The 22,251-nt window shown below is 44.8% G+C and overlaps 2 protein-coding genes across 2 annotated transcripts; both read left to right on the forward strand.

The window, feature by feature from the left end:
* The first annotated feature begins 1,585 nt into the window (after window positions 1-1,585).
* LOC128343069 (zinc finger protein 436-like) lies at window positions 1,586-6,903 on the forward strand. Its single transcript, XM_053291550.1, has 4 exons — window positions 1,586-1,724; window positions 3,609-4,033; window positions 4,693-4,831; window positions 5,480-6,903. The coding sequence occupies exons 1-4, from the start codon at window positions 1,709-1,711 to the stop codon at window positions 6,751-6,753; spliced, it is 1,854 nt and encodes a 617-aa protein (XP_053147525.1). The 5' UTR covers window positions 1,586-1,708; the 3' UTR covers window positions 6,754-6,903.
* Window positions 6,904-9,625: 2,722 nt separating this feature from the next.
* Window positions 9,626-21,083, forward strand: LOC128343072 (zinc finger protein 397-like). Its single transcript, XM_053291554.1, has 4 exons — window positions 9,626-9,745; window positions 12,329-13,056; window positions 17,432-17,558; window positions 18,479-21,083. The coding sequence occupies exons 2-4, from the start codon at window positions 12,343-12,345 to the stop codon at window positions 19,426-19,428; spliced, it is 1,791 nt and encodes a 596-aa protein (XP_053147529.1). The 5' UTR covers window positions 9,626-9,745; window positions 12,329-12,342; the 3' UTR covers window positions 19,429-21,083.
* The last annotated feature ends 1,168 nt before the right edge of the window (window positions 21,084-22,251 follow it).

Here is a 22,251-nt window from a genome sequence, read left to right on the forward strand (position 1 = left end):
TTTTCTCATTGTTGTCAATCCCCCTTACAATAGCTAATATAATACAATTTTTGTATGACCTGAATTTTGAACTGCACAAATATTCTTTTAGAACTACACATTTAGGGTTTGTTTGTTTGTTTGTTTGTTAGAACTGTATTTTGTGTCTGGTTGCACTTTTTAAAAAGTCTTGGCTCTGACTGGCAGCCACTCTCCAAGGTCTCAGACAGAGAGGTCTCCTCAACCCTGTTGCCCAACCCCGTTTTAACTAGAGATATCTGGGATTAAACCTGTAGTTCTAGGTGTAAAACATAAAGCTGCCATACTGGGTCAGGTCATTGGTTTGTTTAGCCTAGGTTTGTAATCTCTGATTGGCAGGAGGACTTCAGGGTCTCAAGCAGACGCTCTTTCCCAGACTGAACAGGATTGCTAGTGATACTGGTAATACCTGAACAGGATTACTAGTGCTTTAATCCCCTGCATTGTTCTTTTCCATAATTACCAGAAGCAGGATTAATTATCCAGTGTAAGCAAATGTACAAGAAATTGAATCATTACAAATATGGCTTCTGTTCCAGTTCAGATACTAACCTTTAAAAAGTGGTTCAATAACTGGCTCAGACACTTTGAACCAGTGTTGATATTTTGCACGAAATGTATCCATGTATTCTGCTTACAACAGAACACCATAAAGCAAACACAATGATAATTATTTCACTTGAGAAAAAAACATGTTTTTAACTTAAATTTTTTTTAAAAAAAAAAGTTCTTCGAGTGGTTCCCCTTTATATACACTTGAATGATTAGTTCAGAAGATCACACACTGACACAGGATAATGTTGGGGACACACTGAGAGTGCGCCTGCCCTGATGTTACAGCAGGACTCCAGATGTGCTCTTGATGGGTCGCCCTTTAATCGCAGGGGGATCAGTATTCCCTCTAACAGGGTTTCCCACATGTTGCTGACTACAACTCCAATAATCCCCAGCCTTGGCATTTCCAGACTGGGGGAAGTTTGACCTGTTGATTTCTGCATGTTAATAATTATTAGCAGAAAAAGCTATTAGAAATATGACTGGGTGAGAACAAGGCTGAATTAAATGGGAAAGGACATGGGGAAACAGGTCTAATGCCTAATGGTCACTAGAGCCCTTTAATCACCAAAGAAAAATTCTAGCACTGGCTGTCATGATGAGGAAAATGATTCAAAGTAGCCCAATTGAAATTAAAAAGATAAATTAGGCATCACCAAACTTGCCCTTTTATTTTCACTGGGACTACTTTGAGTAATTTTCCCCTCATCAAGTCAACCACTATATTTAGGGTTGCCAATCCACCAGGATTGGCCTAGATTAGAGTCTCTAGAATTTTTGGCCTCAGTCTCCCAGAGAAGATTTGAATTGTTTGATATTATGAAACATATTGGGGTGAGGGGGTTGGGATCTCCACAAAAGGTTCAGCCAGAGTTGGCAACCCTAAATATTTTCTGTGAAGCACTGATAATAAACAGAGTAGCAAACAAAAGTTAGTTGCAGAATTGCTGAACATCTGAAAGGGTTAAAGGTACAGAGTTCTTTGTGCCTAGAAAGGCCGTGGAGGGGGATACACAAGGGTGAATTGTGGCAAGAGAAGCGCCCTTCCCGCCTCTCTGGATGAGCAACATCCTGTTGGATTTCTTATCTTTGGAGCAATTGTAGGAGCTGTAGCTTTGCAAAGAGCTTCCCCAAAATGCAAAAGCTGGAAGGTGAGTCAAAGCAAAGAGGGGAGACTTGGATGCAGGGAAAAGTGGGAAAGAGCTGGATATCCATGGGTTGGAAGGATGAAGGAGCAGGCTTACTGATAGTGGAGACAGACTCGCCAAACCCTCATCCAGATCAGCGGGTGTTTGTGCAGCTGACTCTAGCCGGCTCCTTGCATTTCAACACGTGCCATGTAGGACAGAGGCCATGGTTCGGAGAGGCCATGGCTCTGCCATCTTTTCATGCAGCAGGTCCCAGGCTCAGTCCTTAGTAGCATCTCCAAATAGGTCTCCTGTCTGAGACCCTGGAGGGCTGCTGCAGGTCAGTGTTGACAATACTGAGCTGGCTGGACCAAGGACCTGACTCGGTAGAAGACAATTTCTTGTTTTCATAAAATCCAGAAATGGAAGAAGAATCTTTGCTAAGAATGCAACATTTCTGGCAAGAAGGTGAGGTGTCAGATAACTCCCAGCAATTCACAAATGAAGACTAGGACACACCCCAATTCTCATAACAAAGTAGCACTCTCTAACCTATGGACTCTCAAGGTTGAATCCCCAAATGTTGTTGGACTACAATTCTCATCATCTTGGCTACAATAGCTGAAAGCAAGTGAAGCTGTTTTCCTTCCTTTCTAGATTAGAGAAAGCCATTGTGGCCAGACTGGGGATGATGGTAGTCCAGCAACACCTGGGATGGAACCTCAAGTTGGAGTATTCTTGCCCTAACCCATAGGCTTGCTTCTGCCTGCTTTAAGCTACGTTCCTTTCCTCTGTGGTTGCCAGGCTTGCAAAAACAAAGGGGAATTTGTTCTTTGGTCAGTTTTGGGGGGGAACCCAAGGAGTTCTATGATAAGTTATCAATGGCCAAACATTTACTTCAGCAATATAGAGTGTGAAATGTAGGACTGTGCACTTCCTCAAACATGGCCACATTTTCTGAACAGTGAACACTGTCTTTCTTTCTTAGTGTTCATATGTCAGCACCTGAAACAAGAAAACTCCATCTCCTCTCTCAGGGAGGGAGCTGAGCCCAAAAGAATGGCATCGTTTATCACAGTTCAACTACCCCTAAGGCAAAATTCTCCGATAATTTTTGTGGGGGGTCTCTGATACTTTCACCCTTCTGCCATGGTTTTCTACAATATGTACTTTTCTTGCCTAAGAATCAATTCACCTTTAAGAGGATGCCCATTTAACACACTGCTGTTTTTGAGATAAGAACATAGGATGCTGCCATATAGAGAGCCAGCGTAGTGTAGTGATTAGAGTGCTGGACTAGGACCAGGGAGACCCGAGTTCAAATTCCGCATTGAGCCATGAGACTGTCTAGGTGACTCTGGGCCAGTCACTCCTCTCTCAGCCTAACCTACTTCACAGGGTTGTTGTGAGGAGAAACCTGAGTAAACCTAAGTATGTAGTACACTGCTCTGGGCTCCTTGGAGGAAGAGCAGGATATAAAATGTAATAAACAAATAAATAAATTAAATACCAAGTTAGACCATTGGTCCATCTAGCTCAGTATTATCTACACCGACTGGTAGCAGCTTCTCCAAGACTGCAGGTGGGAATCTCTCAACCCTATCTTGGAGATGCCAGGGAGGGAACTTGGAACTTTCTGCATGCAGATGCTCTTCCCAGAGCGGCTCAAACCCCTGAGGGGAATATTGTACAGTGCTCATGCAAGTAGTCTCCCATTCATATGCAACCAAGATGGACCCTGCTTAGCAAAGGGGACAAGTCATGCTTGCTACCACAAGACCAGATGGAGAGAGAATGCTTAAAAAAAGATTGTTAGCTTCATATCATATTCATTCATTCATTCATTCATTCATTCATTCAATTTCTATTGCATTTATTACTATTACTTCTCTTTCCCCCCTTTTCTAGGCCAGGAGGTGCAACAAGAAATAAAACTGGAGGGACAGGACCCTGCAGAATGTGGGGGGAGTTTGGAAGTTCGAGGTGTTGATTCTCCTGTACTCCCAGGTGGGAGCACCAAGGAGTTTCTTGCTTGGCCTGCTTTGCAGCATGTTAAAGAAGAGATGGATGATGGCCTACAGCAGCGCTGGGAAGCTCAGTGGAAGGAGATCATGAAGACTACACCGGTTTCACAGCTCCAGTCAGAGGAGGCTAGGAAAGCATTTCAAGCCACCCACACAGGAGCAGGAGATGCTGGATTTAGGCCTAGAGGCCTTGGAAAAGCCCAAGAGGCCTCTGACAACCTGAATGCTTTGGCAAAAGTAAAGGAAGAGATTGTGGATGAAGGCACTGTCGTTCAATTCTGCTATCCGCAGGCTGAGGAGCCCCAAGAGGTACAGTGTTAAACAGATGATTTGGGCCTCTAATTGGCTTCCCACTCTCAAGGTTCAAGTATGTCCCAAACCAGGGAGTTGACGCATTCACAATTTGGGTTCAGTTGGGGTGCAGGTTCATCAGGATGGCTCTCCCATGAGGCCAAGCATTGGTTGAACATTAGGATAAACTTCTTAATGGTAAGAGCAGTTTGACAGTGCATTGGTTCAGATGTCACATGGAACCTCTGTTGATGTGACGTCCCTTTGCAGATGGGGCTGTAGCTCAGTGGTAGAGTATATGCTTGTGTGCAGAAGGTCCTAGGTTCAGTCCCTGGCATTTCCAGGTAACAGGGCTTTTTAAAAGGAAAATTTGGAGCCATAGAGTGGGAAAGACTCCTGCCTGAAACCTTGGGGAGCTGCTGCCAGTCAGTGTAGACAAAACTGAGCTTGATGGACCAAGGGTCTGACTCACTATAAAGCAGCTTCCTATGTTCCTGTGTTCTTTCAGCCTCAAGAGTGTGCACTCCCCATTCCCATCCCTGTGCAAGCAACACTTGGATCCCTGAAAATATGACACCGTGTCGCCCAAAATGCACTAGGGCTTTTGACAATAAATATGGTGATTCGTCATTGTTTTCCTTGCATCTGGTAACGGCACCCTGCATTTTTGTTTTCAGATTCTGGGGCCTTTGCAAGAGGTGGCTGCTGTTAACTCGCCCAAGAAGCAGTCGGAACAGATTCCATTGGGCCGAGTGAAGATGGAGCTTTCCATGGAGGTCAAGGGGGAAGGTGATGGGGACACCGCCAGCTTGCTGGGTAAGGGTTAAGGTCTGAATCTTTACACATTTCTGTTATGCTTCTCATATGGGCTTTTTGGAGCAAACTGGCTATGACCTTAGCAGACCTCTCTGTGATGGGGTACATAGGAATCTGTCTTCTACTGAGTCAGATCATTGACCTGTCTAGCTCAGTATTGCTACATGGACTGGCAGTGGCTCTCCAGGGTTTCAGGCCTTCCTGCAAATGGCCTACAGCAGTGGCTATTGGCCACTGAGACTGGGGATTATGGCAGCTGTAGTCCAAAAACAGCTGGGAAGCCATAGTTGAGCAGACCTGATTTAGAGCATCTGGAAAATTTGCATCGTAAAAAATTCTGGGGAAAATATGCATATTTTATGCAAATGAGAATCATTACACAAGAAATTTTCTGGAAAGGTTTGCAGGGATTTTTTTTGCCACCTCCCCCCACCCGATAGATAGATAGATAGATAGATAGATCAGAACTTCCCAGAACATCCACATCTCTGGCTTTTGGCTTTGGGTTGAGGTTTGATTCAACTCTCTACTCATAACTGATCCCTTCTGTATTCTTTCCCAGTTGGTTAGTTTGCTTTATTCCATGCTTAAAAACTCTGTCCTCAGTATAGGGTATAATTCATGCTGCAATGTTCTTTTCTTTTGAAGTGTGGAAGAACAAAGAGGCAACCTTTCAGCCAGAAAGACCCAGAGAAGCAGAAATTGGAAGATCACCGGAAATAATCAAAGAGGACATTTTTCACGTTGCTGAGTCAGAAAAGACACCTGAAAGTCTGCAAGGAGAACAAGGGCACCGGGAAGGCCATCTAGGAAAGAGAGCAAAAGAAACCATTATTTGTGGAAAAGATGACAAAGAGCCACCTGAAAGTCCCTTCCGATGTGGACTCCATAGACATAAGAGAGAAATGATCAGTGCCAGGCAGGGCAGAAATCTTTGCCAGAATGTTGAAAGTCCTGATACCATAATGAGAGGGAAGCCATTTGAATGTCCATATTGTGAGGAACGTTTCCATGATAGCTCACACTTAGTTATACATCAGAGAACCCATACTGGAGAGAAACCATATCAATGCTCAGATTGTGGTGAAAGCTTTGCTGAAGAGGCAGGCCTTATTAAGCACATGGTCACCCATATAGATGACAAGTTGCACGTCTGCTCACACTGTGGGAAAAGCTTCAACAGTAACTCTCACCTTAGGGTGCATACGAGAATCCATACCGGAGAGAAACCGTTTGAATGTGGGTACTGCGGGAAACATTTCAGCACTGGCTCTCACCTGAAAAGGCATAGCAGAGTGCACACAGGTGAGAGCCCATTCCAATGCTCGGAATGTGGGAAAAGCTTCACCCAGAAGCCATCACTTATTAAGCACAAGCGAACCCACACTGGAGAGAAACCATATGAGTGCTCAGACTGCGGCAAAAGCTACAGTGATAGCTCTTGCCTTTTAAGGCATATCAGAGCCCACACAGGAGAGAAACCCTATAGATGTTCATGGTGTGCAAATCGGTTCATTCAGAGATCGGATCTTGTCCGACATGAGGGCACACACACGGGGGAGAAACCGTATGAATGCTCAGAGTGTGGGAAAGCCTTTGGTCAAAAGGGGTCCCTGATGAAACACAAGGGCATGCATGCTGGGAAGAATCCGTATAAATGCTTAGACTGTGGGAAAAGCTTCAGCCGGAAGCAATCCCTTATTAGGCACAAAAATATCCACATAGGAGAGAAACCATATGAATGCCCAGTGTGTAGTAAAAGCTTCAGCACCGGTGCCCACCTGACAGTTCATGAAAGAGTCCACACAGGTGAGAAGCCGTACCAGTGCTCAGAGTGCGGGAAGAGCTTCTGCCGGAAACCTTCCCTTGTTACACACAATAGAATCCATACGGCCAAGAAGCCAAATGAATGCTCTGTGTAGGGTTGGAGGAAGCTTCAGCAGAAGTTCAGAACTTGTGGGACACACAAGGAGGGTGCCATATAAATAAATACGTGGTGTGAGAAAAGTGTCTCTTGCCTTGGAGGTCTCTGTAACCATCTTAAAATCCACAAATGAGTTGAAGCATACAAATCACACAGGAAATGGAAAATCTGCATGGGAACCATACCTGATTATACTGGCTGGCATTCTGTGCAATGTTCCATGTGTGTCGCAATGCAACATTTGCGCAGTTGTGGAAGCGCAAAGATTGAATTGTGTCTTGGAAATGGCCATACTGTTATGCAACTGTGTTTGTGCAATGTTTGCACTTGTGCAAGCATGAACGTTATATTGCAACATGCACATAATGTTTTGCAGGATGTCAGCCCTGTTATGACTACTATTAATATTAATATACCGCTTTTCAGCAAAAGTAGTTTACACAGAAGAATAAACAGTGGCTTGCATTCTGCACAATCTACTGTAGATCCAAGTGATATGCATGCCTGCTGCTGCAATCCAATCAAAAGTACCCCCTTGCTGGGTGTGAAAATGAAGTTCCTCAACACCAACTAAGTGCAGTGTCATTACTAATGGGAGCAGCGTCTGAACAGTGATGACACTGTGCTTAGTAGGCATGGAGGAGTCCTTCACAACCAGCATGGGGGTACCTTTGAGTGGATTGCATAGTATGTGCGAGCCACTATTCTTAATATGTAACGGTATTATTGTCATGTAATGCATTAGGTGTTTCCTATAGCCACCTAGTGGTGCAGCGGGAAAGTGACTTGCCTAGCAAGCAAGATGTTGCTGGTTCAAATCCCTGCTGGTACCTATATTGGGCAGCAGCAACATAGGAAGGTGCTGAAAGGCATTGTCTCATACTGCACAGGAGATGACAATGGTAAACCCCTCCTGTATTCTACCAAAGAAAACCACATGGCTCTGTGGTTGCCAGGAGTTGACACTGACTCGAGGGCACTTTACTTTATAGCCTCATTCAATTGGTCTAATATTACCCTGCTGTAGCCATATACAGTGGGGCAAAGGGGGAGGGAGTCCTGAGCAGTGTTCCCTTTAACAGGGATTCCCAGATGTTGACTACAACGTCTGGGAATCCCTATTAGAGGGAACACTGGTGCTGACCCTGCCATGTCACTCACCCCTGCACCCCACTGCTCATGTTTACGGCAGGGCTTGTCTGAAAAGGGAAGAGCCCAATGTGTGATGGCAGGTGCTTCAGTGATTGTGAGACTGGATCGGCCCAGTGTCTCATTCATGGAAATGCCTGCCATCATGCATTGGGCTCTTCCCTCTTCAGACAAGCCCCACTGTAGCAAGGCATGCTGCTGATTGATGCGGCAGGGGCGGGACTTCCTTCCCTTTCGCCATGCTGTACACATCTACAGTGGGGCGGTTTTATAATGTCTAACTGACAGATTCATGTGGGAGAAGATAGTCCCTTGGATACACTGGTCTCCAAATTGCATACTACACCTCCATTCTTGAGTGAAGAAGTGACCCCCTGCACCACATCCTTGCCATTACTGATGGATGGATGGATGAAGTGCTGTCAAGTCGGTGTCAACACTTAGTGACCATATAGATAGATTCTCTCCAGGATGATCTGTCTTCAGCTTGGCCTTTAAGGTCTCTCAGTGCTGCATTCATTGCTGTCGTAATCATGTCCATCCACCTTGCTACCGGTTGTCCTCTTCTTCTCTTTCCTTCAGCTTTCCCCAGCATTATGGACTTCTCAAGGGAGCTGGGTTTCTGCATAATGTCTCCAAAGTATGATAGTTTTATCCTGGTCATTTGTGCCTTGAGTGAAAATTCTGGATTGATTTGTTCTAGGATCCATTCGTTTGTTTTCCTGGCTGTCCATGGTATCCTCAAAAGTCTTCTCCAGCTCCAAAGTTCAAAAGCATCAATACTTTTTCTATCTAGGGCATTTTGAAGCGACAGGGTCCTGATGGCAGCTGAGTGTGTGTGTGTGTGTGTGTGTGTGTGTGTGTGTGTGTGTGTGTGAGAGAGAGAGAGAGAGAGAGAAAGAGAGAGATTTGGGAGTGCAAGGCATGTGTTTGCCCACCAGTTCCTTGTCCCTAAGTGTTGGCCTGGGAAATACCACATATTAAAGCATACTGGCAAAAACAAAACGTGGGCCAGAGATGATACTGAGGCATTCCCTGGTTGTAGAGGTGTCTGTTGTGGGGTGGAAACTATAGACTGGCCAACTTGATGTTGATAGCTGGCAAGATCTTAGCTTATTAAGCAGTCAGCCTGTGAGTGCTTAGAAAGGAATGTAATGATTACAGTAGTAGGAGCCATTGTGGATTCCCTTATTTCCTTTTTTGATAGAGTTATGAGTTTAGCAGAACATAGGAACAAAGGAAGTTGCCTTATTTCAAGTCAGACCATTGGTTCATTGTCTACACTGACTGGCCGTGGCTCTCCAAGGTTTCAGGCAGGAGTCTCTCCCAGGCCTACCTGGAGATGCGAGGGGACGTACCTAGGACCGTCTGCATGCAAAGCAGGTGCTCTTCTATGGCCCCCATCCCCAAAGGTGATGGGATCATAGGTCTCCCATTCAGGCACTGACCATGCCAAGTCGTGGCCATGTTATGTGCTCTTAGACCATACTCTTGTACTGAGCACTGGGGTTGGACTAGAAGACCACCAACATTCCTTCCAACTCCATCATTCTATTATTTTGTGAAAGCTTATTTTGAGTTGCAATGGCACAGAAATTCAGGACTGCTCATGCAGCTCTGTGTTAAATGAAGAACTTGCAACCCAAGAGCCAACATCAGCCTCATGAGTGGCTGGAAGAGTTAAACTGACAGAGTTCTGCTTCCTAGACTGGCTCGGACATTTTTAAATTATGCTGGATTCTTTTTCCTGTCCCTCCCCTCTGGCCGGATGGAAGCCTCAGCAGCCTAAACTGATCGCTTTTGATTGCATCTTTTCAAGGGTGGAAGTGATCTGGAAGGAGGTGAGTGAAAAGAGGGGATTTGGGAGAAAGTGGAGATCGGAAGGAGGCAGAGGGAATGCAAAGAAATGACACAACTTGCGGGAAATTGGAGGCCAGAAAAAGAAAAAGAAGGAGCAGGGCTGCTTACAGAGAAAACACACAGCTCCTCCTCCAGATCTGGGGGTGGCTGTAAGGTCGATCCCAGCAGCCCAGGAACAAGGACATTCTAAAACTAAGAAGAGAAGACAGGATAGAAAGGGGCTGCCGATCTGCATACAGAAGGCCCCAGGTTCACTCTCTGGAAGGATCCCTAGGTAGGGCTGGGAGAGACGCCTGCTTGAAATCTTGGAGAGTCACTGCCCGTCAGTGTAGACTGGGGCTGCTCAACTTCGCCCCTCCCCACTGCAGATGTTGGTTTACAACTCCTATAATCCCTAGTTACTGACCACTGTGGCTGGGGATTATGGGATTTGTAGTCCAAGACCAGCTGGAGGGCCTAAGTTGAGCAGGCCTGTAAGACAAAGGACGGGTCTTCTCCATTGCTGCCCCGAGGCTTTGGAACACACTTCCTGCTGAAATAAGAGCCTCCTCATCTCTTACAACTTTTAAAAGGGCAGTCAAGATGCATTTGTTCACCCAGGCTTTTAATTAGATATTGTTTTAATTGTGTTTTGAATAGTTTTAACTTTCTGAATTTTAATTGTTGGAATATGTTAATCTTTTTATTGATTTTTTTTATTGTCTTGTAAACCGCCCAGAGAACTTGCATTTTGGGCCGTATAAAAATATGCTAAATAAATAAATAAATAAATAAATAATGAAATACTGAGCTAGACGGACCAGCAATCTGATGCAGTATAGGTCAGCTTCCTACATTTCTAAAGGAGGAGTGTCTGAATGCAGGATGCAACCATTATTTAAAGGATTCCCTGCTGCAACCAACCTTTAAATAACAAAAGTGATGATCAGACAGGACACAACCATTGTCTCATTCAGCACTCCATTTTGCACAGTGGCCAACCAGATTTATTATTTATTTATTTATTAGATTTATATACCGCCCTTCCAAAAAGGCTCAGAGCGTTTCACAACGTGATAAAAACAAAATAAATTAACAATTAAAATCAAACTATTAAAACACAATAAAACCAATGAAACAGCTAAAAGCCCTGAAAATCAGGGCAACAGTTTAAAACAATTTAAAACAATTAATCATTTAAAACTCTGGAAGGCCAGGCCAAATAAGTATGTTTTAAGGGCTCTCTTGAAGGACAGCAATGATCTCAGATTACGAATTTCTGCCGGGAGTGCATTCCATAGCCCAGGAGCAGCTACAGAGAAGGCCTGCCTCTGCGTCACCACCAGACGAACCGGTGGCAACCAGATGCCTCTGAGGAGCCCACCAGCCGGGCTTTTGGCAGCCTTAGACTGAATCAGACATGGGTCCAGCTCATCTAGGATGGTCTGTGCTGAGAGGCGGGGCCTCTCCAGGGTCTTGGGCAGAAGGCACTTTCCAGCCCTTCTGCCTGAGGTGAGCACTTTTAAAACAGAGAAGTTGGAGGTTAAATCTGGGGTTTTCTATGTGCTGTTCTCTGTCACCAAGATGCAGCCCTTCCTCCTCCATCCTTCAGCAAATGTTTGGTCGGGAATGTGTTAGGAATGGCTCTGCAGCCCTGGGGGAACCATTGCTCTGTCCTGCAGTGAGGAGCAGGCAAGGCAAGCCAGGCCAGCACCCTGGAGAGCTCCAGAGCTGCAATGAGGAAATGCCTCCCAGGCTAGCCCTCCCAGGCTCTGCCTCTTCCCTGCCTGGAAAGCAGAGAGTTTTAAAGGGACAGCCCTGCCATCAAGAAAAGGGCAAAGCAGCACCCTGGAGAGGTCCTAGTGAGCAACCTGTCCCAACAAGGTGGAAAAGGTGAAGTGTGCCAGTTAGACCAGGGATTCTCAATATTGGGTCCCCAGATGTTATTGGACTTCAATTCCCATAATCCCTAACCAAAGGCCACTGGGGCTGGGGATTATGGGAGTTGAAGTCCAATAACATCTGGGGACCCAAGGTTGAGAATCCCTGGATTAGACCACAGAGCCTGTGGTTGTCTTTGGTAGAATACAGGAGGGGTTTACCATAGCCATCTCCACACAGCGGACCCCCTCCCGGCTTAGACTACCCGTCCTAGGCTCCTCCTCCCTACCTGGAGAGCAGAGTGACTTAAAGGGGCAGCAGCCCTCTGGCCTGGAGTCTAGCACTTTCCCTCCACTTCATGAAATCCATCCTCGTCCCTTGCTGGCACTATTGTGTAGTCTTGAGGAAGTGTGAGGTCCTTGCTGTGGAAGAGGCCAGTGTATTTGGCGGATCAGGCTTGGTGCCAGTTCTGGGGTCTCCCTGCTGGTATGCTCAGGCTCCATTCTGGTGACAGGGCTTGGGGATAGGCCAGACTCCTCCAGCCTGACTGCTCCCCGTTCAATGGAGGCAGGACAGGAGCCATGACAGTAGTTTTTTATAACAGAGGTTTGTGGGGGTTTTTGAGGGGTCTGTTCTGCCATATTGCTTGTTGGCAGGGAGAGGCTGCCTAATTTGCATCACGCTGCATTTCTATTCCATTCCAGGAGCTGGAATAACCATGGAGAAGCAGGACCCAAAAGCACCCAAGCAAAAAGAGGAACCCGAAGTGGGAAGAAAAGACCTTCCTGTTGATCAAACTGGGGCTGTGAGAAAGCTGCTGACCCCGACAGCTCCACAGCAAATTAAGCAAGAACCACAGGAAGGACTTCCACATGGCCAGGAAGCCCAATGGCAGGAGTTCCTGAAGACAGAGGAACTTCCTCACACAGGATGGACACACCCACACATTCCCAAGCCCACACCAGAGGAGAATACTAAGGGATTCCAGGCCTCCATAAAAGAAGAAGCCAGTCAATGTCCTATAGGAAGCTGTGTGACTCAAACCCTGCCAAGCCACAGCCCAGGAGCCCATGGAAGTGACGAAGGCCTGTATTATTCTGTGAAAGTGAAGGAAGAGATTCTGGATGAGGAAGACACAGTCAGCTTGGAGATGCGATGCCGTCGCTTCAGGCAGTTCTGCTACCAGGAGGCCGAGGGGCCTCAAGAGGCGTTGCACCAACTCCAGGAACTTTGCCACCAGTGGCTGAAACCAGAGACACACACCAAGGAGCAGATCCTGGAGCTGGTGATCCTGGAGCAGTTCTTTGTGATCTTGCCACCGGAAATGCAGAGCTGGGTTAGAGATTGTGGCCCAGAAACCTCAGCTCAGGCTGTGGCGCTGGCGAAAGACTTCTTGCTGAGAGTGCAAGATGTGGACAGAGGGCAACAACAGGTACGAGCGTTTCAATCTAGGAGACTCACTGAAAGATAAGCAGAGCTGTGGAAACCTTTGCATTTAACTATGTGATGCCTCTCCAATATAACAGAGAAGCCTGGTTTACACAGTCATTTGAATCTGGATTTAATGCGGATTACCAACATTAGCATGATTATATGAACCAGTAATAATAGTAGTGACTAGCCCACTTCAAACCCTGGGTTCAGATTGTAGTCTGACTGCCCAAAATAAACCACAGTTTCTTGACTGGCATGAGTTCAGACATACAAACTAACCAGTTAGACAAAATCACCCATGGGTAATGTGTGTGTGTGTGTGTGTATTCATTCATTCATATTCATGAATATGAATATATATTCATATTCATATATTTATTTTTAATACATTTGTATACCGCCCAAAACACAAGTCTCTGGGCAGTTTACAACAGAACAACAGATAAAAAGATTAAAACATTACAATTAAAATGTAAAATGTTAAAACTACTAAAAACACAATTAAAACAATATCTGGTGAACAAATGTGTCTGGGTACACATGATGTCTGAGACCTCCCACTATGACTTGAATTATTGTTATTATTGGCACGATGGGCAAGCTTTCGGAGCCATAGGCTGTGTTGTGGGACTGCAGAGACACTGAAAGATAGCCCTTGCCATCAGCGTAGTGCAGGGCTGCTCAACTTTGGCCCGCCAGCTGCTTTTGGACTACAACTCTACAACTTCGAGACTTTGGTTTGGAGCAGTATAAAAATCCATTAAATAAATTAAATTAAATTAAATTAAATTAAACTCTCACAATCCCTAGCCACAGTGGCCAACAGTCAGGAATGATGGGAATTGTAGGCCAACATCTTTAGGAGGGCTGAAATTCAACAGCTTTGGTGTAGCGACTTGGGTGGTGCCTACAGCTAGATTTTTTGGCCGGCCTGCCTGCCTGCCTGCTGCCTCCCACCATCTGCAACCACCCACTTGCCTCCCTCCCCTCGCTGGCAGCAACACAATACCCACACACAGGAGTATGTCTCTGCTTAGCATGTATTGCAGACAGTGGTGCACCTCGGTAATGTTGGTGCCTGGAACTGAAGAGCTTCGGAGGCTCCTGCTCTGCTGCGAGTCTCCCCCCCGCCTTCGCCGCGAGGCACTCCCCCCAAATATTTTAGTTTTTTTAAGTTTTTTTTTTAAAGAAACAAGAATTTTGCAGGCCTCAAACCCCTGCTAACTTGGCAAAGAGGCACCTTTTAACGTGGTGATTCCCTTTATTGAGTAGGGGGAGAGTAACTGGCCCTACCCACCCCCGGCACAGTACCTCCAGTGACTGTTGCTGGTGTCTATCTTATGCTTCTTTTTAGACTGTTGAGTCCTTGGGGGACAGGGATCCATATTATTTATTTTTTATTTCTCTGTGTAAACCACACTGAGCCATTTTTGGAAGGGCGGTATAGAAACCGAATGAATGAATGAATGAATGAAATAACAACAGCAGCATTTTAATTTATTATTATTTATTTACACAGTCAGACAGGTGTTATTGACTGGTTTGTTTTAGCCAGACATCAAGTCCTTCCCAAGGACCTGGGATGGCTGAACTTTATTTTCAATGTTGTTGCTGTTATTATAGATATTGTCGCAGAATATAGGCTGTTCCCAGTAAAGCTGCTTTTTGTAATTGGCTGATGGTGATTTCTGTGGCCCCTATGGTGTTGAGGTGCTCTTCAAGTTGTTTTGGAATTGCACCTAGGGCGCCAATAACCACTGGGATTATTTTGGTCTTTTTCTGCCACAGCCTTTCAATTTCCATTTGTAGATCTTTGTATTTGGTGATTTTTTCTATTTCTTTTTCTTCTATTCTGCTATCCCCTGGTATTGCTATGTCAATTATTTTGACTTATTTTTCTTTCTTCTTGACGACAGTTATATCTGGTGTATTGTGTGGCAGATGTTTATCTGTTTGCAGTCGGAAGTCCCATAATATTTTTGCATCTTCATTTTCTACAACTTTTTCAATGTTATGGTCCCACCAATTTTTGCCTACAGGTAGCTTGTATTTTTTGCAGATGTTCCAGTTGTTGTTGTTGTTGTTGTTGTTATTCCTGTCTGTGTAAACAACAACAACAACAATAACAATAAATAATTAAAATGTCCTGGAGGGCCTTCTCAGAAACCTACTGCCACATAACTTTACCACGTAAACCTTACTTTACCACGTAACCACCACATAAATACCACGTACTTTACTTTACCACATAACTTTACTTTGTATTTACTACGTAAATACAGAGATCTACAAATTGAAATTGAAAGGCTGTGGCAGAAAAAGACCAAAATAATCCCAGTAGTAATTGGCCCCCTGGGTGCAATTCCAAAACAACTTGAAGAGCACCTCAACACCATAGGGGCCACAGAAATCACCATCAGCCAGTTATAAAAAGCAACTTTACTGGGAACAGCCTATATTTTGTGACGATATCTATAACAACAACAACATTGATACTAAAATTCAGCCATCCCAGGTCCTTGGTAAGGACTTGATGTCTGGATAAAACAAACCAGTCAATAGCACCTGTCTGACTGTGTAAACAACAACAACAATAATAAATAAAATGTCCTGGAGAGCCTCCTCAGAAGCCTACTGCCACCTTGCCACTGCCCCACACCTGCCCTGCCAATTTCTGCCATAACTGCAGCTGCTATTTTGGGGGGTGGGCCGAGCCGAGCTGGCCTCCCCACCCCCTGTGTGGTAGCAGTGGGTGGAGTGGCCGCTGGGCCTGTCCGTCCAGCCCAGCAGCCCTTGAGGTGCTCCAGTGCGCCTGAGCAATAGGAACTGAGCAAGGCAAGCCCATGATGTCACGGGTTTGTGACGCACGATTCCTACTGTGCAGGCGTGCTGGATCGCCTTGCAGTTCTCAAGGGCCACTGGTCCGCACGGAGAGGCCCAGCAGCCGCTCTGCCCACTGCCACCCCATGGGGGAAGGCCTGCTTGGCTTGGCTTACCCCCCATCCACCCCTGGCTGCACACATGGAGGCTGCATTTATGGTAAAAAATTTATTATTTCTTTATTTGTTTGTTTGTTAAAACATTTTTATACTGCCCAAAACATTAGTTAAGACAAAAATGGGGGGTGGGGGGGGGACACACACACATTACAACAGTTTAAAAATTTTTAAATAATATTTTAAAACAGCATTAACACCATTAAAACAACATTAATTAAAGCCTGGGTGAAGAAATGTGTTTTTAAAGACTTTTAAAAAGCTGTCAGAGATGGAAAAATCACACAGCGGGGGTGGGCACAGGGCATTGGCAGGATGGGCGCGGGGTGGTGACAGGAGCCCCCCCCCCAATATTTGGAGCACCCCCGGACCTAGGTGGCCACGGACCAGCGCCCCAGGGGCTGAGGGTAAGAGAACCTCTGGTCGCAGACAGTGACATCATTCACCCTCCTCAGAAGCAGCAAAGAGTCAACAACAGGCTCTTGACATCATTGCTGGTTGCAAGGAGCTGGCACATGGGCCAATGACATCATCACCTAGCACGTGTCACTGGGCAGTGATATCATTAGCCCACATGCCGGCTCTTTCCCATCAGTGATGAGTGAGGAGGGCAGGCAGCTCAGGGGCAGGCACGGTCCCCCTGGCCCTGGCCCCATTGAGCAGCCCTAGTCCCATTGGCCAGACAGTTGCCCCATGTTAGATCTGCCCCTGACACTTGTAAAAACCAGCAGCTGCATAAGCCGCGTTATCATATTTATCCCCATTGTCATGAATGGGGCTTCACTGCAGCCCCACAACAGAGCCTTATGGCTCCATTCGAGTGTGCCGCATGCCAGCCAGTATTATTATTTACATAGTATTACATAGTATGAGAGCCAGCGTGGTGTAGTGGTTAGAGTGCTGGACTAGGACCGGGGAGAGCCAAGTTCAAATCCCCATTCAGCCATGATACTTGCTGGGTGACTCTGGCCAGTCACTTCTCTCTCAGCCTAACCTACTTCGCAGGGTTGTTGTGAGGAGACACTCAAGTATGTAGTACACTGCTCTGGGCTTCTTGGAGGAAGAGTGGGATATAAATGTAATAATAATAATAATAATAATAATAAAATATTTATATGATATTTTCGAGCGCTAAAAATGTTCTACTCACACAATATTGTTATAATCTTTCAAGAGCCATGTTCAGTGGTCAGTATTATTAACCCCATGGTGCCAATCAGTTGGGTAGGAGGTGGCAAAGTGCTTGGGACTTGCCTAAGGCCACTCAGTGAGTTCACGACAGAGGTGGGGTTCAAACAGGGGACTTGGTGACTTGAAGCCCTGTCTCTTAGCTGCCACATGCCATGAATCCTCCAACTGTGTCCCTCCCTGTTTCAGGCTCCAGGGGCATTTCAAGAGATGACTCTTCACTCTCCCAAGCTGGAACAGGATCCATCAGACATCACGAAGATGCCGTGCCACATGGAGGTCACACAGGAAAGCGCTGAAGAGGCCAGCTTGCTGGGTAAGGGTTACTGTGCATGAATCCAAGTGTTGCAAAGCCTTTGAGGATGATGTCCTTTGGGGCTCTTTCTGCCACCTGAAGATCTGAGATCAGCAGGGCAAGGAAGGTTAGTGGCAGTGAACAGTGGGGGGGGGGTGTGCCTACGATGATGGGGGCCTGGTGCTCGCTGTTCCCTCTGCCCCTCTCTGCACCCATGCCTGAAGTGACTGCCTCACCCTGCTCCATGGAAGGGGCACCCCTGTTTCTTTTCCTCTGCGAACAGGTGTGTGGCAGGTAGGTATGAGAGACAGAGACTTATTGGTGTGAAATGCTCTTCCACAAGGGGCATGGTTGACCTCTTCGTTGCTTGCTTTTTGATGGACCTTCAACACAGTTTTGTTCCAGCAGACATTTTCAAGATTTGACTCTGATAGGGTGTGTGTGTGTGTGTGGTGTGTGGTATGTGTGTGTACGTAGATATAAAATATAACATACTTAACACACTGCTGCTTTTAAATTGTCTTTTATTGTTTTGGTTATTTAATATGCTATTTTTTATTCCTGTGTTTTGAACGTTGTAAGCTACCCTGAGTTTATCTTGGCACAGAAGGGAGGGTTATAATTGATATAAATCCCTGTTATTACTGTTACTACTGCTAATATGCTAAATATGCTAAATCATTGTAAACCGCTTAGAGAGCTTCGGCTATAGAGCGGTATATAAATGTAAGTGCTATTGCTATTGCTATTGCTAATAGGGCATATGTTTGAGGGCATATGATGCAGCTACTTTACTGAAGCTAAGCAGCTGTGGGTCTGGTCAGTGGCTTGATGGGAGACTGCCTGGGAAATCCATAAGTGCTGCCTTGAATTCCGTGATGGAAAAGTAGAAAAGTAAGATAAAAAGATAAATAATAATTTTAAAAAATTTTAACCCACAGGTATTGCACAAGATAAGTCAGAAGAGGAGCATCTTCAGCTGCTAAACTGTGGGCAAGTGGAACTCAATGAGACATCACTGCAAAAAGTCAAAGAGAATAACTTTTTCTATGATGATGTGGAAGAAGTACTTTTAAATCAGCAGCCATCAGAAGCCTACCAGCAGAGTCCTCCCAGGATGCCAGTGGAAAGGGCCTTGCTTCATGGGGAAGGTGGCAAATGTTTACTTGAAAGTACAGCGCAAGAGGGAATTCTCAAGCGTAAGAAAAAGATAAAGTGTGCTGACTGTGAACACTTTTGCCAGGGCGTTACCTTTCCAAACCAAACAGGAAACGAACTGTATATATGCACGCAATGTGGGAAAACCTTCAACGGTGGAACTTCCCTTCTTACACACAAGGAAGCCCTCCCTGAAGAGAAGCCTTATCAATGCGCTGAATGTGGCAAAGGTTTTGGCTGGAAGTCCTCACTTGTTACACACAAGAGAACCCATACGGGAGAGAAACCGTTCGGCTGCTCCGAGTGTGGGAAAAGCTTTGGTATGAGCTCTCAGCTGATAAGACATAAAAGAATACACACAGGCGAGAAGCCGTATCATTGCTCAGATTGTGCAAAAAGCTTCAGTCAGATAGCATCTCTCATTACGCACAAGAGGACCCACACAGGAGAGAAGCCATATGAATGTTCTGAGTGTGGGAAATGCTTTAGTACCAGAACCACCCTCAAAATGCACAAAAGAGTCCATACAGGCGAGAAACCGTACAAGTGCTCATGCTGTGGGCAAGGCTTTAGTCAGAGAACACATCTCGTCATACATGAGAGGACTCACACCGGAGAGAAACCGTACAAATGCTCCACGTGTGGGAAAAGTTTCATTTCTAGCTCTGACCTTCAGAAACATCAAAGAGTCCACTCAGGAAAGAGGCTGTTAAAACATACAGTGCTGTGCTGAATACTCATCTTGAGTTGGTAACTCATAAGAGATGTTAATTCATCTCCTTACAAATCACAGAATATCACACACAGGCAAGAAATCAGATGCTTCTGAAAATGAGAAATCTCTTTGGACATCACAAAACTGACACAGGGTTAAAATTCTAAGGATAATCTGTGGAAGAACTATGGAAAGAAAAGGCTGTGCTTATTCATGTGTTACCTATTTATAATAATAAAGGCTGCATAGATAAATTGATTAAAAGACTTGGGAGGTTAAAATCATGCCCCTACCCCTGCATTAACTGGGCAGCTGGTTATTTTTAAAATAGTTAAATATTTTAATACAAGAACTACAAATACTGTGAGCGTTGTTATAAGAGTGTAAGAACAGCCCTGCTGGATCAGGCCCAAGGCCCATCCAGTCCAGTATCCTGTTCTACACAGTGGCATACCAGATGCCCAACAATATTGCTCCAAGAACTTTTTTGTTGAAAAGCAGTAGATAAATATTTGTAATAATACCTAGCATTTGTATTGTGCTTTCTGAGTGTGCGAAGTGCTTCATATCTTACAAGAAGGTAATGAGTGAGTATGATTATTCCCATATTGCAGCTGAGAGGGTGAGTTTATGATGGAGGTGAGATTCAAACCAGAAAAGACCTGACTTGCAGCTCACTCTCTTAGCCACTATGCCAGGGCTCCACAATGTTGGCCTTCCAGCTATTTTCAGACTACAGCTCCCAAAGCTTCTGACTACTGACCACTGTGGCTGGGGATGATGGAAGTTGTAGTCCTGTAGTCCAACAACAGCTGTAAGGTCAAAGTTGTGCAGTGCTACACTATACTATAACAGCTCCCTTGTAGCATATGATGTGCTTTTTATGTTTGCATGGTGGATTCTCTGTCATAAACTGGAGTTTTATTTAATATGTATGTTGACTGGTATGTATATATGTGTGAGAAATCCAGGACCAAACAAGAGTATTTATCAACTTCATAAATGTGCTCCATCAGGTTCTTTAGTTACATTCTAAAAAGGTATCACTGCTATCACTTTTCTGTACTTTCCTATGTAGAACCAAATTACCCACTTACCAGCAGCCTGTAGAACAACAGAATGTTTAAATATAGGGTGGTGAAATAGAGTGCTTAAATCCAGAGGCAAATTTGTGCAATTATATAATCAGATCATTTGGAATTTGAAATATAAATAGTAGAAAGAAAATATGTAGTTCTAAATCTGACTAGAAAGCACACTTCCTTTGTCTCATGAAGGTTTAAAAGGAGAAAGCATTGAATGTCGAAGATGATTTCTGAGCTACCAATCCAGCAATGTATGTACTTTTAAAAACACAGCTATCCAGAAGAACAGAGAGAGAGAGTGAACCCCAGGTCCACCTCCATTTCAAAATCTAATGTCATCAGGATTGGGCAATGGGTGTCCACCCTTGGTGACATGAATCATACAGTGTCTTACAAGCCAGAAAGAAACTGCTTGAGACAGGTCTTGTGAATAGCCAATCAGGGAACCTTTCTGCTAATATGAAGTTTCCATTATCCACATTAATGAATGTTGTTTTGAAAGTCTATGTATAATAATTAGCCAGATATTCGCATGTGTAATAATTAGCCAGACCATGAAGGAAATAAATGCTGTTTGATGCCTCCCCAGCTAGTTCCGCAGGAATTAGGCATTTATTTGTTTATTTGTGTGTTTTGATAAGAATTCAGCTTCCTCTTACAATTAATTCAAATGACTAGCAAAATAATTAAATCAATAAACATCAGAATCACATCACAAAATAACCCAGAGGCACACAAAAGCAAACTGGAGAGTAAGCAAATGGAATATAATCAATATCATTCTTCTAGAACAGGGATTCTCAGCCTTGGGTCCTCACATGTTGGACTACATCAGATTAGTTCTTACCAGAACAACTTGTTTTGGAATGTATCTGTTTATCTCAGAGTGTTGTTTAAGCCTCTTACTTTCCCCCAACTTCAGTGTTGACTGCTGTTACTGTCTTGCCAGCTTAAAATAATAAAAATGCATAATTAGTAAATAATGTGTGAAAATACCTTCCTGTCAGAGTTCTCTGGTGAGAATGTCACTCAGACATGGTGGACAATATTCCCTGAAAGACAGATTGCTCACCACTGCTAATTTTCCCCTGCAGTCTGCAGCTGCAGGGACATACTAGGTTTGTCCTAGGTCAGGAGTTCTCAAACTTGGGGTCCCTGGCTGCTGTTGGACTACAACTCCCATCATCCCCTGACACAGCCTATTTTAGGTTATACTCTCATTTCAGTAGAAACAATAGTGAGACCCTTGATCCTGCCCTGCATGAACTGAGATGTACCTCCCAGAATCCTTTGCAGTGCATTGGAGATCCACAACAGACAAGCAGGGCTTCTTTGGCAGAAGTGTTGATGTGGAATAAGTTGAATACTTAGTGTTCCTTAAGGACAGGAATTTTCAACCAAAGGGTTCAAGTGGGATAAGGAAGCAGTCAGATACTGATTAAATATTTGGAAGGATTTATTGACTGTAAGGACTGTTCAACAGTGGAACAACCTGCCTCATTCATGGGTGGAATCTCCCTCACTAAGGTTTCTAAACAGAGCTAGACAACCATTATTATTATTATTACATTTTATATCCCACTCTTCCTCCAAGGAGCCCAGAGTGGTGTACTACATACTTCAGTTTCTCCTCACAACAACCCTGTGAAGTAGGTTAGGCTGAGAGAGAAGTGACTGGCCCAGAGTCACCCAGGAAGTATCATGGCTGAATGGGGATTTGAACTCGGGTCTCCCTGGTCCTAGTCCAGCACTCTAG

The sequence above is a fragment of the Hemicordylus capensis genome, chromosome 2 (assembly GCF_027244095.1).
Source record: "Hemicordylus capensis ecotype Gifberg chromosome 2, rHemCap1.1.pri, whole genome shotgun sequence".
In the NCBI taxonomy this organism is placed as follows: domain Eukaryota; kingdom Metazoa; phylum Chordata; class Lepidosauria; order Squamata; family Cordylidae; genus Hemicordylus; species Hemicordylus capensis.

Excerpts from the sequence above, each read along its gene's own strand:
- LOC128343072 (XM_053291554.1), top strand. The coding sequence starts at position 12,343 with ATGGAGAAGCAGGACCCAAAAGCACCCAAGCAAAAAGAGGAACCCGAA. Across the intron at positions 13,057-17,431 it reads TGGACAGAGGGCAACAACAG|GCTCCAGGGGCATTTCAAGA; the intron begins GTACGAGCGTTT and ends TCCCTGTTTCAG. Across the intron at positions 17,559-18,478 it reads TGAAGAGGCCAGCTTGCTGG|GTATTGCACAAGATAAGTCA; the intron begins GTAAGGGTTACT and ends TTTAACCCACAG.
- LOC128343069 (XM_053291550.1), top strand. Across the intron at positions 4,034-4,692 it reads AGGCTGAGGAGCCCCAAGAG|ATTCTGGGGCCTTTGCAAGA; the intron begins GTACAGTGTTAA and ends TTTTGTTTTCAG. Across the intron at positions 4,832-5,479 it reads GGACACCGCCAGCTTGCTGG|TGTGGAAGAACAAAGAGGCA; the intron begins GTAAGGGTTAAG and ends TTTCTTTTGAAG.